This window comes from Ischnura elegans, chromosome 6 (assembly GCF_921293095.1).
Source record: "Ischnura elegans chromosome 6, ioIscEleg1.1, whole genome shotgun sequence".
NCBI lineage: Eukaryota > Metazoa > Arthropoda > Insecta > Odonata > Coenagrionidae > Ischnura > Ischnura elegans.
Genome location: NC_060251.1, coordinates 124,055,754 through 124,078,115, shown reverse-complemented (window position 1 = coordinate 124,078,115; position 22,362 = coordinate 124,055,754). Strand labels below are relative to the sequence as shown.

At 41.4% G+C, this 22,362-nt stretch overlaps 1 protein-coding gene across 5 annotated transcripts in view; it reads right to left on the bottom strand.

The window, feature by feature from the left end:
- The window catches only part of LOC124160105 (ras-GEF domain-containing family member 1B-like), a 445,667-nt gene that overhangs the window by 216,649 nt on the left and 206,656 nt on the right, over nt 1-22,362 (bottom strand). For 2 of the 5 annotated variants that reach the window (XM_046535847.1, XM_046535848.1), the window contains exon 2: nt 14,551-15,073. The exons of the other annotated variants lie outside the window; for them this stretch is intronic. In XM_046535847.1, coding sequence (XP_046391803.1) covers nt 14,551-15,072 — 522 coding nt within the window. In that variant the 5' untranslated portion in view covers nt 15,073. The remainder of the gene's footprint in view (nt 1-14,550; nt 15,074-22,362) is intronic. 5 annotated transcript variants of the gene reach the window in all.

Here is a 22,362-nt window from a genome sequence, read left to right as displayed (position 1 = left end):
TCTCTTTCCAACTTTTCAAGCTAATAAACAATACCTCTCTTCTGCTATGCCATCACGGTTGAAAGGAAAATGCCCCCTTTTCTGAAGCCATTTAGAATAACTCCTTCTTCACTTTTTAGCCAAATGTCTCCAATTAGCCTAGACAATTGGCTCTTAGGTTTTATTTCCATATTCTCTCTCTACCATTTTGTTAACTCCATATCCCTTCTCGTTTATAGAGATTTGAATACGCAATCCCTCGATCTCTGAGGTTGAAGCAGGAGGCTAGAACGTGGAGGTAGCTTTGAAATGTGCATTCCATTGTCTAGAGATAAATTCTATTCCCACATTAGTGGAATGGTAAATTGTAAAAGCAGGTCTTTTATTTCATATTACAGGCAAGAATGTTCACAGAAGTAATTTTGGAACACCACAGTTTCCGTTCACCCATTCCTTGCAGCAGCAAATGCAGTTCCTTGAAATCCAGTGCCAATTATCCCAAACATATTTCCTCCGAGTACGATCGGTGATTGGGCTTTGATCCCATTTGCGCTTGTGTCCATTGATACGGTACCTCGAATATTCTTCAATATTTCATATACATTCCGGTACATTTTATTATTAAGATTTGGATTACGTGGATTATCACATTCGCATGTCACATGTCATGATTTGCCACAAATCAAAATAGGCATTCATCACAAAGGGACACATATCTTCTTCCTTGCATACTCCTCATGAAAGTTTTTGCCGTAAAATAAAACCGAGAAACCAATCTCCCGAAGGGTTACCATCTTTAACACATGTTTCATGTTATTTAACTTACATAATCGGCTACCATTTCCAAAATCTCTTTTCTATACAACTCAAATTCCGTGTTTCTCCGTATTCATTAGCCCTTCTGCTAATACCCTTTCTTCAGAAATGGAATTGCAGAGCAGCGAACAAAGGATGCCATACCAATACGTCTAGTGATGGTGAAGAATAGTGCTCTTAGGAATAGCACATTTTCTCCCCATTCTACCACTCCTTACGAGCCTTCTGTAGGTCATCCTATCTATTAGTCAGCCACTTCTGCGTTTTTCTTACGTAATGCCTCACCATTTTGTCCTGCAACCATATTTATTGCTCATATTATGACATCAACCCCCACAATAGATACGGAATTGTTGAATTTATGTAACTACTTCCTAACGGAAGTGAAGGAAATACTCACGACACATGCATTTAAAATAAGATCTTTCTTCGTGTAGCCACAGCAAGGATCTAAAGTTTAACTTTTATATACGTTAACAATTTCACAAGGGTGGTACCTTGGTTATGACACGAACAAATATGCAATTACTCCGGTCTGAGTAATGCTAGGCTTTTATTTGATGAAATCTGAGCTAAAGAAAGCTTTCTTCATCAAAGAAACCTTCAAAATAAAAGATGATGTGAATAATCTTCACACACAACCTAATTTTATTGTCCACAATATTTTGTAACATTTATACAACGAGATGAGCTGAAGAGTATACTTTGTAAGCGTGCGGGCCATAGGGATAACTATTACAATGCAGTCGGCTCCGCTTCCGTCACAATATGTGGAACATCTCGCTAGGGCGCCCCCTGCTTTGAGAACGTAAATACAACACGATTATGCAGAAAGGAGGCACCTTCGGAGTCGCACTTACCCCTTCCCACACCTCCATCAAATATTATAAAATAAAAATACAACCAATGTTGGCTTCTTCAATTTTTGACGGAGATTTTGCGGAGAATATAAAAAATTCCAATTTTCACGTAGACTCTAAACTGCTCGTCGAAGTAGAAACCAAAGTGGCAAATATTTTCGGAAATTTTGTATACGTTCATTATAAACTGATAACTTTTTCCCTATAATTTGATATATTCCGAACTGTAGGCAAAAGCGATAAAGCAACAAAAGGGTGACAATATTTTATATTTTTTCATTTTTTTACAACGCTTTTACTCAAAGTTTTGTTAACAAACCTCAAATTCGGATTCAGCACCCGAAGCACATGCAGAAATGAAGTAGTACCCAATCAATTCTACCTCGCTTAAAACTTGTAGTTATCGTCCCGCGAAAAGCGATCGCTCAAGTGATCATTTTTCCGAATCACACGGTCACTCCCGCCGTCGCTTTTCGCATCATTTCCGATATCACAGCTCGTTGTCATAGGACCCGCATCACGAAAATATACAGCGTGTTTGTTTAACTACGTCGTTCCCACGATTGTCAAACGTTGCGCTGCAATCGCTCCATACGGGCATGCGTTCCGATTGGCTGGTATGGGGTTTTAGTGACAGTTATAGCGACGGAAAAAGCGACCGGACTAGTGATGAAAAATAGCGATGGGAATCCTCATCGCGATCCCGAAAAACAATTGCCGGCGACGATCTTTTTGCCTAGTGGTCGCGATAGTGATCACTTTTGCGACGAAAAAATTATCGTGGGATTCAGGCTTTAGTACGAGATTCCATAAATAATCAACCGAAAATACACAACCTATTAGGTAAACTCAACTATATGAGCAATGACGTCGGTTAAACTGTCGATGCAAAACAACCGATAGAAAGAGTCAACCTTTAGGTAGACTCAACTATGAACTTCAGTTTTGGTTCATTGCCCATTATAATTTTTTAATAAATCGAGCGAAAGAGTAAAGCATTTTGGTAGACTCCATCATTGGCCGCGTGTACTTTCACGTAGTTGTTTATTTTTCCGTTTTGGCGCTGCCGTCGGGTATACCGGATGGTTGACTCTTTCTCCATTCTCCAAAACTTGCACTTGAAGTGCCCTCACTCACATGGTGGTCGGCCATTTTAAAAGAAATAGATGTGGTGTGCGTCGTATGGCGGCGCCACACTCCAAGCGAAGTGGATTGAGATTGAGGCGTATGCGGGATCACAGAACACCGAGTGCTCTTCACCACTCTCACGAGATTCGAAGCCAGTCTTCCAGATTACGTGGACGCAACGGAACTCACCCAGATGCAGGCCAGCAGGGTGGCCAACAACACAGCGAGAATCCAGAGCATGTCTCTGACGACGTCGCTCGGCAGATGGCAGCAGGTGATGATAGGAAACGTGGCGGTGAAGAGCAACAATGGGTCGCACTCAGTCATCCGTTGAATTCGACGATGAGAGACGCTGTGCGCATGCGCGCAGAGAACACTCACAGCCACGCCACCACACGCCCCAAGAGAGCGAGTGAAATGATAGGGAATTATAAATAGGAGGCACAGCTGCCTCTCCTCGCCTATTCTCAGTGAAGGAAGAGGACAAAAGCCGACTGCCAGGATGAGTGAATACCACCACGAACAGCATCGACTAGCACTTGCGCACAATTACAACAATGTGGGTCATTTCAAACCTGCCGTATGGACGGCGGTGAAATTCACAAATCTGCTATGAAAAAATTCTCCTGGACCGGGAATCGATCCACGGACCTTTGGCTTCACGGGCCACTGCGTAGACCTGGACGCAAATAACCTGGATGTGAGAGGGGTCTGCGCAGTGGCCTGCAAAGCCAAAGGTCGATTCCCGATCCAGGGGAATATTTTTTCTCATTGCAGTTAATGTCACATTACAACAGTACCTACTCCTGCATCGGCACTCGAATAAGTAGGTACTTATCCAACAGATCGATCCTATAGCAACATTTGCAATGCACCACATACAGAGTATGCATGCACTTCGCCCAGGGAGCCTATCTCACTCGTATATTATAAAGAATGGGACACAGCGAGGGTGCAAAGTCGCAAAGTAATCTTTAGCGAAATCTAACGGAGTAGTGAGAGAGAGAGACCCTTAGCGAGATGCACTTCACAGCACGAAATTCTTCTTCCCCATATGTTGTTCAGGGACACAGCGACCTGGTGCTCCCCAAACTTATTCAAGCCACTACCCTAGACCCCTGGTTCCAGTAACCTTGGCCAAACACCTCCACAAATCACCCAGAAAAGAAATTTTGAATCAAGAAATGCACGCCCATTTAAAATAGATCACTTTTCCCCTTTAAGTTAATAAAGCCGAGTTGCGAACAAAAACGCTCCTAAGAAACAATTTTTTGGCATTTCTTTGCCACTTTACGAAATGCTATCCCAAGAAGATTTGTACACAAACCTAAAATTTGGATTCAGTACCCCAAAATATACACAGAGGTGAAGTAGTTATCAAAACAAATATGGTGGAAGGGATACAGATGTAATTGATTCCAAATAAACAGACGGCAGCAGTAGAGTGTGAGCACTTACGTCATTCCCTCACGCGTTGCGTTTGCCGAGATATTTCAAGGAAGCATTACCGACACTAAGTAATGTCCAATCGTATGCTGTAATGTATTTATGCATTCGCCTGGAGGGCACTACTGTTCCAATATCTGCGGACGAGGACAGCAGGCAGACTGATTGAAACGCCACCCGCAGACGAACGTAAAAAGCGCGCACTCTGATTTTTTGAGCAGTGAGCGTCATTACAAGAGCCCGGGTGGAGGGGGGGACGGGAGTCTGGACCATTGGCTAAATGCTACAGCTTTACGTGTTTCGATGATAACTCGACAACCGTGACCTCTAGCGAATATAATCAAGAATACAAACTTAAGGCGATTAAACTTACTACAAAAAATCTGCCTACCATTATTGATTTTCGGTAAATGGTGTTTATCGGAAATTAAAATGTAGTAAAAAAAGTAAAAAAAATACTACCGGATTTCGTGATGTACTGCGAATTTAAAAGATTAGAGAGCATAGGTGGGGCACGTAATTGGTCTCGTTGGCTATATGACCATAAAGAAGAAAGTGATCTCTTTCATTGGTGCCAGGGCATCGAGATGTGGCAAAATACCTATATTACTAATCAGAACACATTTCAGTATATTAGTAACACAAGGTTTAGCTTCAAATGCTAGGGGCAAAATGATTTTAGCTACATTAGCGTAAAGATTCTTTACGATATTTTTATCTCCAACAATTAGGTATTCCCCCTCAAGCTATACGTATTGTACTAGCTGTACAAGCTACGAGTACATGCATTCAATACTTAATCACCTAATAGTTTTTTCCGTCCCTGCTATCCCAAAGATATTAGAAACATCAGCCTACTGGAAGGCCGCTATGCTGTCCAAGTTAAGGATTTTCAAATTCACATAAATCACTCATCGGTGTTGTTGGTACCTGAGCTTCTCCATGGTCGTAAATACCTTTTCTTCTCCCATTTTTGTTGAATGTGCAATTGGTATTAAACCGAACTCTTTTCCATCCTGATTGAGGACGTACTTCAAACTCTCCTTACAACTATCAGTGAATAGATGCCTACCATCGGGAAATTATTCAGAAAGGGCAATTTCCTTCACGAGTCCCTGAAATTTTAGACAAAATACCAGAATCAAATCTTTTTCCCTTGTACATTTAAAATTAAATTATGCTCCATATTCCAAAATATTCTTACCATTCATTCGTGAGGAAAGGCATTCAGATGCTATATTGAGGTTGACAGTTGAGATCTCTGACGAGGTCTTATTCGTTGACACGCATTAAATTTGATGATGTTTCCTCAAAATCACTGCAACCGTTAGCATAAGAAGAATTTTTGAATGAGTGCATTTCGTTCTCACAGAGCTCCGGGAGCTGGCAAAACTTTGGATCAGGGTCTTTGGGTCGCACTGTGGAATAGGGGCGATATTGGAATGCACTATTACGATGTGCTTCTTTCATTTTCACCACGCATAAATAACATTCATCAGTTAGGTTGCAAGGTCATCTTCAAATCACACCGAATTTAAGTAATTTCACCTTACTAGTGGCACAAGGTTCCCAGAAGAAACGGAAGCGTTAAGGAAGTGTTGCGGAAGCATCGGATGGAGTGTTCTGGAAGTACCTAGCGGTCAAGTGTTGAGTGAGAATCGTTGAGGAGGTGTCGCGGAAAAGAAGCAGATTATGATTACCCACTTGGAACGCCTCCGGAAGGAAGCGTTCGGTGAGTCTCCATCTGACGCTGCCACATTGCAGAAAAACATTTACACTTAGACAAATAAAATTTTAATTGTAAATCACGGAAATAATAATGAACAGCAGGTTTTTGTAAAATGAAAGGTAGAAACAATTTACAAAAAACTGCCACGTCCAAGAATCGAACCTTAGACCTCCAGGTAGGCGTCGGGTTCGGTAACCACCGGTCAATCGCTCTTAGATAGTGATATGGTAACTCTAAAGCCCTGTACACACGGCGACATTTCTGGCACCATAGATGGCGTGAAATACTGTGCCAAATCTTGCCGGATGGCCTGGCGGCAATCGATGGCGCAGTGCCTGCAAGCAATGTGTACACACGAAGCCCTCACCTGTGCCAATGGTGGAAACAGTTGAGCCCGAGTGACCGCAGTTCTTCCAAAATGGCTGATATTCGAGACGTTCAGGATGTGTTAGGAGCAGTGGCACCGACTCCATGGGGCTTGAGGGGGCCCGAGCCCCCTCAATAATTCGTTATGGGTGTGAGGAAAAAAGTGTCAGGCTTGTCGATTTTCCCCGGAGTGTCCAGATATCGAGATTAGAGTTCTCATTGTTCTAATTTTGATCATATGACTCTTCGAAAATGCTTAAAAAACTTAAAACTCACTACTTATAAAATTTCCCGGTGAAAGATCCCCGGTTTGGGCCCCCCCAATATTTTTTGTAAGTCGGCGTCCCTGGTTAGGAGTAATAGCAGTGGTCGAAGCAGTGAGAGTGGTTAGGAGAGAAAGAGAAAGAAATAAAAGGTGGAGGAATAGAAGGTGGTGGACGAGGCCGTGGATACAGCGGAGAGATGAGGGTGGAAATGAGATTCACAGTATGCTGTGCAATGAGTTGCGAGTGGAGGACCCTGAATCGTACCGACAATATTTAAGAATGGACGAAGGGACTTTCAGGAAACTTTTAGCACTCGTGGAAACTGCGATATCAAAGCGGAGCACTAATATGCGAGAAAGCATATCCGCTGAAAGAAGGTAAGGGAAATATTTTTTTTATTTATGGTTATCATATTGTACATAATGGTTCAACCGAATGCAGCAAAATAAATACTAATCATGTGACTTCTTTTTTACAATAATTTTCTTTAATATTTTAGGCTTGTACTAACACTGCGGTTTCTGGCCACTGGGGAGAACTACCGCAGCCTAACATTCGCGTTTAGAATCCCAACTTCTACAATTGCGAATATCATGCCCGAAATTTGCACAGCTATTTATCGTTGTCTGAAAGAGAAATATTTTAAGGTAATCATGTTTCAGATGCATACATGTAGTGGATCCAATGAATTTTGACTAGTTCTATGCTAACTTACGGCTTTCTTTGCAGGTGCCATCTTTAGCTGAGGCTTGGAGAAAGATAGCGGAAGGGTTTAGTGGTCTCTGGAACTTTCCGAATTGTTTGGGAGCATTGGATGGGAAACACATAGAATTCAGGCCACCAAGAAGTATGGGATCATATTATTACAATTACAAGGGTGGAAACAGCATCGTGCTTCTCGCACTGGTTGATGCACAGTATAAATTTCTGTTTGTGGACGTAGGGTGTAATGGACGCATAAGTGATGGTGGCGTCTATCGCGACAGTGTGCTCTCCGAAGCCATTTCACGAAATTCATTTAATTTCCCTCCATCGATGAATTTACCGGGAATGAATCAACCGGTTCCGTATGTCATTGTGGCTGATGATGCCTTTCCTTTAACGAAGAACATTATGAAGCCATACAAAAGTAGGCATTTGTCAGTGGAGCAGAAAGTGTACAATTACCGTCTTAGCCGAGCTAGGAGAACCGTCGATAATGCTTTTGGCATTCTTAGCAATCGATTCCGGATACTGTTAAAAAAATAGAGCTTTCTCCGGAAAAGGTTGAAAACATTACCTTAGCTGCATGCACATTGCACAACTTCCTAATTGAAGAGTGTGGTGGTGGATATACTGCAAGCTGCGAGGATAGCTTGTCTGGAGGTGAAATTACCAACCTAGGCAGGATAGCCAGGAACGTTGGTAATCGCTCATCCAATGAGAGTCAAGGAATAAGGGATTTATTCAGAGATTATTTTAATGGGAATGGATCTGTTCCTTGGCAGTGGGATGCCATTGAAAAATTCAATTATTGATCAATTTCTGTGTCGTGATTCATTGTAGTGGTTGACTGTTCTCTACTAAGTACTGAGTGTTTATTAATTATAATTTTTCATTAATGAAGTAATCAATCAATCATTTATTAGCACATTTCCCTTTTCACAGTGCCATTTACTGATTATTTTGTCTTTAAAAAATTCATTTGTCATTAATGTGTCGTTAATTTTTTAACAAAATTCTTTTTTTCAGCATGCCATCAAAGTGTTTTAATGTTAAACCTGAAATCATTGTTAATTTCAATGCCCACATAGTACTGTGAGTTGTCTAAGATTTTTAGTGTTATGAGTGGTGAATTTTAGCATGTTTTATTTCTTTTGCTATGTAAAATTGCATAATTTTGCTAAAATTGTATAAACCTGTTTCAAATTTTTATACATTCTTATACATTACCATGGCAATGTATAAAAATTTGAAACAGGTTTATACAATTTTTTCATAGGGGTAGGGTTGCTGAGTTACATGGTTAATTAATAGATTGAGAGACTTCATTCGTGAAGTCTATTAGGGCTTATATATTTCAATGACTTTTCCTTATGCCATGTTATTGGTCATGGAGAATCTAATTTCTTTCTGTGTAGTTATATATGTACATTATTTTTGGTAGGTCACAACATGGACATGTTCTGGATCTGGTATTGGCTTATCATTTCATGCATTTACACTTGAAGAAGTAACATACATAATATTTCTTTCCCTATCACTTCACATAATCTATTGTACCGTGATACTATTAATAAAAGCTTAAGAAAATTATGTCATTCAACTGCTGTAGTTATCATTACCTATCTCAAACTCTTATGTCTGAGGAAATTAATGTGGATTGGAGGGCCAGGTGATTCATTTGTAATCTGTAAGTGCCTCACACATCACAGCTGGGAATTGGTATGGGCAATCACAAGACCTGTCTTTTTAGTCAGCGATGCTATCCACTGTCGAACATGTTTGCTCTAAGGTATATGGCATGCGGATTAACTGCTGAAAGACTGAACTCATGTGGTGTTGTAAAGAGGAAGTAATGTGAAGCTAGAGATAGAAGTCACTAAGATGAAACTTAAGCATGTGGATCTATTACGTATTTGAGCAACATGTAAGATGAAAACATAGAGAATTACAGCAATAAGGATGGGGATGGATTTACCTAGGTGCTAAGGAATAGGAAATATTTTTGACAGGGTGGTTGTGAGAGTGGGTAAATACATAAAAGACTATCAAAGAGCCACTATATGAAGCATAGGGCATAACAGTACTGAACTATTGATGCTGAGTTAGTATGATGAGAGTAGGCTGGAAGCATTCAATATTTGGGTCTGGATAAAATGGGAAATTTTTACAGTGGTGATACAAGGTAATTAAGTGAATGCTCACAGGAATAATACAATTTCATTTTCTAAAGTTAGTCTTTAATTTATTGCAGCATCTTCCTCCTCTACATCCATCAATATTTTTAATATGGCATTTTTTGCCTTTAGCTGCAATTTTTTATTTTAATGCCTTTGAGAGTGGCAGACACGTACTGCCCAAAAGTATCTAATGCTGACACAGAAGACCTCTGCAGAGAAATTTGGTCAAGAACAGCCTGTGCTTTCTTCAAGAGCATCTGGCTCTTCCGTTCTCTTCCTCTTTATTGTACCACCTTTCGATGATCCACATGAAGATGGGCTGGGTGAGACAGGCAGGTTCACATCACCCATTTTGGATGAACCACTTGTGGGTGGGCTGGGGGAGATGGAGAGGCTCTGGGAAATATCTGTTCCACCATCCACCTCCACTATAATGGCATCTCCAAACTCCAAAAGCTGGATGTCGCTGCAATTCTAGTGATAAAAAATACATAGGGAGTAAGACCACTTGCCAAAAAATGGATAAAAATGAGGATAACCACATTTTTACAAACTTCATGCCTATATTAATACAAATTCATCAGATCACGATCATCAATAAGTACTCACCACCTCCCTTGGTGATACAAGGTCTCCTGCCTCTTCAAAATTAGTGGTGCTCTTCCTTGGCTACACCTGATCTTGCAGGAATTTCATTTTGGTAAAATACCAAATACTTGGCTGGTACAAGTCAAGCAGACCAGCACCACTCCTCTCCGAAGCCTTGACCTTGTTAAGTTCATGGACATACGTTGTCCTGAGGCTTTTCATCTTCCCCTGTACATCCCCTGGCGTTGTGGGTCCTCTGCATACTCTCACTCTTTCTGTGACCCTTTCCATTGCCTCCTTCCTGGCATGCTTATTGTGGTAAGCTGGATGCTTAACCAAAAACAGGCAATGTTCTTGACACCAGCCCTCTATCAATTCTTCTACGGACTTCTTTGTCCACTCCATTACCTGATTTAAAAGAATATTATTTAATATCTTGTCAGTTATGATTATACTTAGTTATTCAAAACACCTTAGTATGAAATTATGCCTATCAATTTCTAATACAAATCATTTCTCTGAAACTACATTTAAGTTATCACATAACTGTGAGGCCTCAGTGAGTGCTGTAAATTCTTCTGAAGATTTTATCACACCAATAGGACTAACTCATTGGATAACTCCAAAATTTTCGTCATTATTCGTATCTGATGTTTCCATATGCATTTCCTCTTATCCTGTTAATCTAAGGCGGGTAAGAATACTAAGGGGAATATAAGGACAATATGAGTACCTAGTACTAAAAAGTATTTGTGATGCAAGGTATTTTTAAGGAGAAATACAAAGAAGGGGAAATCAACTTACTTGTAGGTGAAAGGGGACCAGTAAAAAATTGGATTTCCACTTACTGCTAAATTTACTAATTTCATATTCTCTTTTCCGGGATTCAGCGAGAAGGAGAAGGTAACGAAGCTAATCCTGTGCGATGAAACTACCACAGTGGAAGGATGTGGAGATCTCAATGAAGTTTTTGACACTATCAGTTGTGAGATACTGTATCTTCAACTAACAAGGCTTGGAATAAATAGCATTGCTCTAAGCTGTCTAAGGTCATTCCTTACATATTGGCAGCAGAAAGACAAATATCCCCACCTTCCTTGGGTAGCAAGGCAATACTGGCCAAATCAGTCAAAATCAACCGACAGTTTCCCCGAGGCACATTATTTACATCCCTGCTTTACATAATCTTTGTTAATATCTCCCCTTTTTACAATCATACAGCAAACCGCATCTCAATAAATCCCATAACCTCGCAATACCTAATGTTACAAAACAAAAAAATACCCCTTCTTTCAGCTTAATACTTTATATTAATGATGCCACTATTGTAATCAATTGTACCTCTGCACCCCTTGAAATTTGCCGTCCATGGAAAAATCTAGTGTCACCCCTGGCATGGAACAATGCTGTGGACAAAACAGCCTTGAAAGAATGGCAATCTCACGCACCCAAAGCAGATTTTTATTTCATGATCACTTTACTCTCACCTTGGTTGGCCTTCATATTGGAAACTAACAAACTGTAAAGTATCACACACCATCTTCAAGGGAAAGTATGGAATAGTGTTGCTGAATCAATTGTAAAATATGTGAAATTATATATTTCTTCCAAATGTACACCCATAAACTTTGCACTCCCGTAGGGAAAAGAGGAAAAACTAAAAACAATAGGCTGTCTTGTGAAATTCAACACTGTTTCTATTTGCATTGCACTTATATCTGTTTCAATTTCACGTTCACAAAGTCGAAATGGCTGAGAAATTCCTCATAGGAAAGTTACTTCAAGCAATACAGCTAGCTATTAAAACTTTATGATACTATGACTTCAAAAAGGAAAGTATTTTTCCCATATCTCTACCCTGAATCATCAGCGTGCAACATAGCGTGGTAGAAGATAGTACTCCCATCGGACTACACACTTCTGGAGCACGTATTTGCATTCTTATGGATGAAATATTCATTGAATTATATCTCACCACGTTAATACATACCGAATATACAAAAATTATCACTGGCCATCACAATAAAACCACGCTATGGAAAACAGAAGCATCAAAAAAGACTTCGTGACCGTGTATTTATGCATAGTCTAATCAAGATTTGCAATAATTTGTTTGTCTATAACGAATACAGTTTCTTCTCCTGACCTTCCTTATTATTACAACAATGTAGTGTTTATGATTTTGGAGTATAGGTCATGATTATACTCCAAAATCATAAACACTACATTGTTTGTCTATAACAAAAAATAGGTGCTTTACACTTACCTGAAGGTCCTTTTGATGTATAAACTTTAATCTTTAAGTACTCTGTCCTCCCAACTTCTCTCTTCTCAAACAAAACACAGCGGAATTTCGCCAGATATTGCTGCCAGATCGCTTGGAAAATAGAACGTGTTCTAATCCTTACCAGGGCCAGCAAATTGTATGCGATTATCTCGCATACCAGCAGATGGCATGCAATTTCATTGAACACACGGAGAAATGTTCACCTTGCCACCACTTGCGCCATTTCCGGCGCCAGAAATGTCGCCATGTGTACAGGGCTTTAGTGTTCGGGGAACGTCCACATACCGTTAAACGCTTCCTGGACACTCCCGCAACAATGCCAGCACACTTCCCCCAACGCTTCCGTTTCGACTGTGTTGACAATGTTCCACATCTTTTTTGGACATTATTCGTGGCACCCAAGTTTTTTTCTTGATCAGCGATTTGAACCCCAAAATAATTTTTTTGATATGCCATTTGATATATGGCAAAAGCTCATCTTCTTTCTCTAAATGTGAATTCGCCACTAAGCCCGGATCTGTATAGCAGGATTGGTAAGATCTAGAAACTAAAATATACCTATCTTTAATAATCCTGCGTGATAAAATATGTAGTTTTACAGAGGTTTCTCCCAAGTACACAACATAAAGTGTACTTTCAGTTTGTGTCTGGAGAGTAGCCTACATCTTGGAGAGTTTCCGGCAATGATTCATTTCACTCCGTCCACGCCACCTGTTGCACCAGTCAGCATCGCACGAGCGAAGGAATTAGTTTATCGCAAAAAGTGGCGGATAATCTCTCCTGATTTAAAATGACGAACATTAAAAACAACTCCGTTTTTAAGTTGAGTTGTAACGGGCAGAGATGTTAAACTGAATATGCGAAGAAAAGCCGGAACACCAAGCAGGAAACCTCATGTTCTTTTCTTAAATTTTGCTTAAAAACAAATATTTCTTTTGAGATCAGTTTCTCACTCGTATTGACACACACAACATATGACATAAAAAGGGAGAAAAAAGCACGGATCGATGCTCAGATAACCTAATTATAATATTTCAATGACTGTTTACGCTATCATTCCCCAACTATCCAAAAAATCAAAATGATTCAGGGATGAAAATACTACTATCTACATAATATTAATTACAGTGCCCCTTACATAGCAAAAATAAGTCTGAAATTTTTCGGCATTAAGCAATTCTTTCGTAGATGTGTTACATAATAAGGAATTGCGCTTAAACATCAACTAATAACAGTGGCACAATGTGCATTGCATTCCATCTAAGCATCTTTGATGAACTTGACGGTTGATTTTATCTCCCACGCGAGGAGTGGCAATACCTCTACAATGCAAAAAACCTCTCTACAAAAGGAATAATAACAGCGGCGCATCTCACATATGATTAACTGTCTTCACAGGTGATAACAGCGGATAGGATTTTTAGATAGATTGCAAGGGAGTAGGCCTCACAGTGAATTGAAGAAGGCAGTGCTGGAAGGAAAGGGAGGCTCCCAGATCGCTTCTTTAGCACTCCATGAAAAGCTACCTTAAATGGTAGAATACTCAAATAGAAATAATAATATAAAATTCACTGAGCAAATTCCCTCATCACGATTTCTCGCTCAAATTATGATTCGTTTCCGTGAAACAATGATCGTGACTAGGTGGTAATAGCAATTCAATCAAAGTTTGTCTCGCGTGACGTGAAAATTTTCCCGGAAATATAATTTCATATCTTGGACTCGTTTTTCATCGGATAAGAAAATAGGATAAACGTAATAATTATACATCTGTGACTATTTTCAGTCGACATGCACATAGTCACGCATATTATTTCGATAATCGTTACCGAGTCATTGTGTATTCCATCCCATTATATATAGATCTTACTATTTTCTAACGCATCCAGCCAAAACCTATAGCAAAGCTCATCAGTGCCCGCCGTAATTAAGAAGAACGCAATAACGTTGAATAACATTGATCGGAGCGAAATAACATTGACTCACCCGTGTAACATCTACTAAGAGTCTCCGTCGCGGTCGCCGCCACCGTAGCGCCGGCTAAGTTCGAACTTGATTTCCAGCGTGAATATTGAAAACAAGATGGAAATAGGAGATCTAATTGGGTTCTTGGCAGGGAGAGTTGTTGTAATGGATGAACGCGTGTCTGTTACATATGTCCTCCATTGCATTTAAGATCATCCCACAGATACTGCTCACTCACCGTTTGCATGCGCAGGATGCCGCTGCTCTCGGCGCTCACGGCCGCCCGCTCCAGCCGCTCCGCGAGCCGCACCAGCTCGTCCTCCTGCTCCTCGGTGACGGCGCCCAGCGGTGGCGCGGGGGGGCGCGGCAGCCACACCTCGTCTGTGTCGCTGGCGTAGTAGTTGTCCTCGTGTCTTTGCTTGCTGCGCTCGTCCACTACGCGTCCCTCACGCCTCACTACCACGCTCTCCGCGCTCACCACGCTCGAGGCCACGCTCAGCGACGTGCGCATGCGCACAGGGGCTCGGCGCAGCCCAGCGCGGCCCAGCAGCCGTGCCAGCACGTCGGCGGGCGGGGCCGCGCCGGCGAGCAGCGCCTCCCGCAGCGCCGCGCCGTCCGCGCCACCCAGCTCCACGCGCACGCCGTTCACCAGCAGCGTCTCCTCCTCGCGCACGCTCGTGCGACGCTCGCAGTCGACGACGGTGGCGCCGGCGCCAAGCAGCGACTCAACCGTCCGCTGCAACTCCTCGTCCTCCTCCATGCTGCCGACAATAGAGGGATCAACGGATTGATTGGATTCAACGGAAGGGGTGGATTGATAGATTCAAAGCGATTGAGCGCAAAATTGGTCGAGGCCTCCTCTCTAGGCTAGTGAGGAGTGCAGTCACGATGCCTCTCCTTTGGAACACGACATATGCGGTGGAAGTGATAATTGCCACTGTTTAGACAAGGCATCGTAACATTTGCGAGCGTTTCGTTGTCGCAACAGCACTTGCAAGTGCACCACGTGCAGCCAAGCTCCTGTTTGACTACGTCCTAGAGCAAATGTAGAGGGGTTAATGGGGATGATGGGGGGAGGGTTTATAATCTGGACGGTTGAGGGAGAAAGAGTCGATCATCGGAGTCTCGGTAGAGGCAGCGTGCACACACTAACATCTTCGAAGACTAATTGAAAAGGGGCAGCGGCGAGGAGATCAAACCCCATCCCAAGGACCGCACGCAGATATGAAGGCGAAAGGGGGAACGAGGACCCTGGGCGGGGACTCTTACTCTCCCCAGGGTCGTCTCTTCACCAATACACTTCGGGAGCCCGACGACGCATCCAAAGAAAGCATAGGGAGAGAATCCGAACGCCGTGACTTCAAGCGACACCATAATTTATTGTGTCAACAGAAAGGAGAGATTTCCCCACGAAAGGAAGAGAAATCCTAAGGTTTTCCGAAGATAAATTGAAGAGTGCATTTGAACGCTCCCCTTGGAACATTCCCTCCACCTCCGTTCCTCCAAAAAGTTTCAACATTCGTACACCCAACACCCACCTCCTCCTTCTCTGCTATCGCAAAAGGACCAATTTCAGGACGATCGCACAGGGTGCACTTGCAGTTACTATTACAGTTGCAACGAAACGCGTCGGGCGAAAATAAATTCAGGGTAAATATTGCAATGTCTTCTTAAGGTTGGATGGCGATATTTGGTGGAACTTGTTCGCAGGAAACATAATGAAATACACTTTTGTATGTTCCACAAGAGTTTTTAATCCCGACCTAGGTTTCGGCAGTACACACTGTCATTATCAAGGTGAATATACAAACATTTTGCGAGCTTATATAGCTTAGGGAGAGGGGGCTAAGGCAGGGAGGAGGTGGTGATGGTGGGAGGGGAAAGCTAACGAGGAATAGTTTCCTCAAGGTCAGTGGGTTTACTTGCCGAGCCCAGCAGAACTGATAATAAAGGGGAGGAGTTGGAGGGGTACAAAAGGTCGTTAACCACCCTTACATTTTTGTTTCGACATGCTCTTAAAATTTCCAACTGCTCAAGAAAATCCATCTTTCTACCTTTACACACATTGTGGAGAACCTTGACATTGAAATCACTGCTATGGTTGCAGTCTAACAGATGTTTGGCAATATTAGAGGTTGAATCGCCTCTTACCCAACACTTCATATGTTCATTTGTTCTAGTTTTTATGGCACGTCCGGTCTGACCAATATACACAGAATTACAATTAGGCATATTGCAATACAATTTATACACACCGCTTTGGTCCTTGTCAATAAATTTTGGTTTTGAATTGAATAAAAAATTGCCAACAGTTGTCATATTATAAAATGTTAATCTTAATTTATCTTTCGGGAACATACTAGTCACTAGTGTTCCCGAAAGATAAATTAAGATTAACATTTTATAATATGACAACTGTTGGCAATTTTTTATTCAATTCAAAACCAAAATTTATTGACAAGGACCAAAGCGGTGTGTATAAATTGTATTGCAATATGCCTAATTGTAATTCTGTGTATATTGGTCAGACCGGACGTGCCATAAAAACTAGAACAAATGAACATATGAAGTGTTGGGTAAGAGGCGATTCAACCTCTAATATTGCCAAACATCTGTTAGACTGCAACCATAGCAGTGATTTCAATGTCAAGGTTCTCCACAATGTGTGTAAAGGTAGAAAGATGGATTTTCTTGAGCAGTTGGAAATTTTAAGAGCATGTCGAAACAAAAATGTAAGGGTGGTTAACGACCTTTTGTACCCCTCCAACTCCTCCCCTTTATTATCAGTTCTGCTGGACTCGGCAAGTAAACCCACTGACCTTGAGGAAACTATTCCTCGTTAGCTTTCCCCTCCCACCATCACCACCTCCTCCCTGCCTTAGCCCCCTCTCCCTAAGCTATATAAGCTCGCAAAATGTTTGTATATTCACCTTGATAATGACAGTGTGTACTGCCGAAACCTAGGTCGGGATTAAAAACTCTTGTGGAACATACAAAAGTGTATTTCATTATGTTTATTGCAATGTCTTAAAAGATTTCGTCTTTCATCGGCGAGTTATATTTATAAATAACTACCGGGTTTCTAGCCGAGTAAGAATATTTTTGCCTGACGTTTCAATGCAACACTCCTCCATCAATACAATCCCAATACACGTGAGCCTCGGAGACCACTTGAGCTTTGACAAAGGAGGTGATGTGGTCTTCTGATAGGCTATGTCCACATTGTCCAACCAGGGTCCTTGTGGAACAGCCTCATACACCAGTGTTTTTTATACGGGTCTCTATCGTGCGCCCGGTCTCTCCGATATATTATATTTTAGCCTTTTTTTCCGTCGAAACTTTGTGTTTTTGTATGATTATAAACAAAGAATCGCCGAGTTGCCTCGAGACATTTACACCACAAATACAACTAAGCGTGTAGAGTGTGATACGTAAAGATGAATTTCGACCACTCTCGACGCCGAAATTAAGAAATCGATTCTTAGGATATTTTTCGGCACAGTCTGGAGCTCGCTGCCGGCCACGTGGAATGTGGTGCTCGACTCATGTAGGAAAGTGAATCAATTCAAGCAATTGAACTGTGTACAAGCAATCATATATTAGTGCCAAATTTATTTTACATTTCTTATAACGTAATTTCTTCACTTCCTCGCGATATTTACCATCGATATAATACAAAATAGCAGACCCTGTTATTTGTAGAAATTCTGTTTAAGCAGGATGATAAATAAGGAGTAAAAAATAATAGAGAATAGTTATTTAAGAAGAAATCTTGTAGTGTCATCACATGATATGCCGAACTTTTATGCGGAGCTCACATGTTCGCAGAAAGGCAGTCAATTAACCAGTGAGATATTTGGCCAGGTAATAAGTGGGAGAGCCAAGGCAATCATAAGGGCATTAAGGGTGTTTCTTTCTTATGTACATTTGATAGCCCGTATGGCCTTGGCAATAACGAATGTTGTGGATGAAGATTCCTTCTGCTACCTACCCGTAAGTTTCCTAATGAGTCCATAAGTCTTTATGACTATGGAGTCAGTGGTGTCACGTTTGAAGGACGATATGCCACATCCTGAGGGGCATGTTGAAGCTTTTCTTCGTTCTCATTCATCTGCATGACTACATTACCTGCCGAGTATGACGTGGTCAACATTTTTACGTAGTCTAATCAAAGCTTATCTCTCCCTGTGCTCATATGTTTGGGAAAGCATCCTTTTTTTTAGAACCATCGATATCTCTCCTCGGATATCCTCCGCAGTAACCGACGGAATTTTCCGAACGGGTTTCTCTATACCTTCCATGAAATCTAAGAATGTAATAGATCTTAGGGAAGGAGCGAAAGTAAGCCCTTTAGAAAGCAACGATAATGTAGGTTCGTCAAGGACATTATTCGTCAGATTAATCACAATACAGTTAATGTCCGATTTTGGAGAGGGCGCTTTTTTCGGTGAAAGCCGAAGAAATTAATTTTTCAGCATTTCAGAATATTGGCGAGGTGACCCGGAGAAATGTGCCCGTCCTGGACATAGCCTATCAGGACTTCCTTGGTCAAAGCTCAAGTGGTCTCAGAGGCTCACGTGCATTGGAATCATCTCCTCAAAGAAGGCACTGGGTTCAGGCTGCAGAAGAACAGCTTCAATCGCAACTCTGGGTACATGCTACGCAGGAAATGGAAACTATTAATTCGAAAAATCACGGAGTGAAGGCAATACCCCCTGGATTAACCGGATATATAAGCGCAGGAAGGAAGGCCTGCAATCCAAAGGCACTGCTCTCAGGACGATGCAGGAGTGTGTCATTGAAACCAGTGGCGGCTCGTGAGTCAAATGCTAGGGGGGGCGCACTCCACCGGGGGGGTCATAATTTTTTAATATTTCGTGTATTTTATTAAGTTTTTACGGCAATCTAGGAATTAAATTCCTTGATGCCATACGTTCCGTTTTTTTCAACAAAAATACCTAGTTTTCCTAATAAAGCTTGATTAATAAATACTAAATGCAGTAGACTCTCGGTCATACGGATCGGCTTAGTCCGGACTCTCGATGATACTGATCAATGATCTTGAAGAATAAAAACATATTTGCTGCGATATTTTGCAAATACAAACGAAAACACGTAACTTTAGGTTTTAGCGTCTACATTCTTCGTGCGGATATGCCCGCAATACACTTCTGTTATTCGTTTTGCAATCATAATGCGTTATTTGTCAAATCTATACAAAATTTGCAATGATTTAGGTAGCAATGACACTTGTAACACCTGAGGAGGGGAGGAGAGTGTCACTGACTTCCACTAGGCAACAAACACTACTAGAATGCGCGCGCTTTGCTATTGCAGATGTAAACTTCGATGTCGGTGTTCGCGTTGCTTCTTGAATACAGTATGATTTAAAATCAACAATTAAACATTTCTTACACATTTTTAACAAAATATGAAATACTCACAGGCCTTTAGTTATATTGCAAAAGTCCATCCTTCTTTTCATTTTGTCCAGCGAAGTGATCAATTACACGTTCGTTGAAATCAGCGCTGGACAACAATTTCTTTCTGATTGAACACATGGCATGGGCACTAGTCTATAAATAAACAAGGGACGACACAAAATAGGCCGACGAAAAATACGACCAAAAAGAACAAGGTGCCTGGACACAGAATTGGGACAATTTTTCCCTATATTTCCCTTAAAAAAACGAGCACTGTTGATTAATTCAAAATTGTCTTCTTGAATGTACACACAGCACTAAGAAACTTCGTAATCGGCAATTGCGCACAATTAACTCCTCGAAAATGATGTCTGAACTCATTTCACTTCGTTCTTTCCGAGAGTCTTGCCGTTACTATCAGGACGACTCAAGGGAGATAGAAGTCGTGGTCCACAAATGCTGATTCAGCTGAGGGACGAATTTAAGGTCAGCAAAGGCATTCAAGCAAACAAAGGACGTCACGGACCATCTCCTTGAGTCTAAGATTCATATGTGGTAAACACACGAGACGCCAACGGGTCGCATTTGGATTAACTGTGTCTTCGAAATCATTGCCATGATATAATAGAAAATAAGTTCTAGATCGTAAAAGAAGACGACTCGACTGAGCCACAGATGGGAGCTGTAAGGATTTCCGCACTGATATGAACTCTTCGAGGCCACTTAAATCAGACAGAAGTGAGCATTTTCCATCAGACAGCTACCGCTCTGCCGCTGGGGAATTAGGTGAACATGAACTAATACAACAAGGACGGCTAGAAAAATGATGAACCTACACACAAAAGGTGCATTGTACGCGGCACTTCATGACATTAATTGAATGACTCTATTTAAAGTCGCGCTTAACGATTTAAATCATATTTAATCCTTCACCCTATCACGCACGCAACTATTTCTTAAATTATAAATCAGTGGGGAATGTTAACTGATTTTTCCTAATACTGCAGGTCTTCTGATAAATTTATCTGAAAAATAGGTACCGCATTTCTAATCATCGGGAAGATATGAATACATTGTTAAGGCCTAAATATTATAATATTAATTTCCCCAAGGTTCTTGAAATTCGTAATCATAACAGAACTGTGTCAAATACTCGAGAATAGTTTTCCTTCGTCAGTACGGCCTTTAACTGGTTGGATTTTATGTGTTCCGGAATTCAAATACCAAAAAACGCAAGCATAATGGAATAATTTATTTACTGTAGCAATACCTACAAGTAATTAAAAATTAAAATCGTATAACTACACCCAGTACAGTGACCATTCTGATTCCGTAGGTCCCTTTTCTGTGGCAGCACCAAGTAGACGCCAGATTATACGCCCGCCGGCCTGCGCAGCGATGTCAACTCACTCGTCGCTCTGCGCATTTTCGGACGACGTCCCAAGACTTCCATAAGACACAACGTTAGACGCGTCATAGCACCAGCGGCCCCCACCACTACCTCTCTCCATATAACTGCATGGGGATGGATTGGGACGTTCTGGCCAGCGCCCCACGGCTACAAATACGAACTTCTCGCGCTATTTCTTTTTGTGTTTTTCCAACACTTTCGATGTATGGGACTGAAAAAACGCATTGATTAATCAGATGTATAATTATAAATTAATGGATATTTATTTTTTTACTTTTTCAAATATTTGGGAGGGGCGGCGTCCGAGAGTCCTTATGGGCAAACCGCCACTGATTGAAACGTCAGGCAAAAATATTCTTACTCGGCTGAAAAAAACGATAATTATTTTCAATGTCTTATTTAAGTAAAGAAGCATATCGTTTAATGGCCAAGCACCCTAAGACAACGCAGCATTTTGAATCTGAAAGTTAAGCGAACTAAATTAGTTTTCAAGTATTAGGTTGATAAATTAGAGCCTATTTACGACGTTGACAAATAAGCATCAAAGTTTCCGAAATAAAATGTGCGAATATCAAATATTTAATGCAACACGAAAATCTTGAGTGCTATGCATCCAAAATTACCTGTGGATGAGATTGGGCAGGTAGACACACGAAAACAATCGACTGGCGATAACATAGAGGGCGATACTGGAGTTCACGTGACACATCATACGGCTACGAAGGATAACTTCCTTATTTCGCCGATCCCAACCCATGTTGGGACCTCAATCTGGAGATCACCTCGATTCTGCTGTGTATTTAAGCCCGTCCGTCACCACTGAAGTGAAAACGCTGCTGCTGTCGATACCTTGACGATTGGGGCGATGCTGTAACTTCCGTCCGACTTCGGTAACACTTCACAACGTCAAATCTAAACACGGCAGAGAGAGCCCATCATAGCTTGGTCGCGTCAATGCACCTCCATGTTAAGCGATGAATTATGTCATTAATGCTTGGTTATGATGCAATATGTTAACTACGAGCGTGCTGCGCCCGCTCCCAACGGGCTTCCCCGGCTCTTTTCAATGCAGGTCCACAGGGGGATAGGCGCGTTTTTAATATTAAAATGTAGAAAAAAAGGCAGGGTCCTATGTACAAATTTAATTGGAATGTTCATGTACTAATTGAGTTCAGAGGACCTCTTTAAACACAACATTGGAAGTAATGACACTATC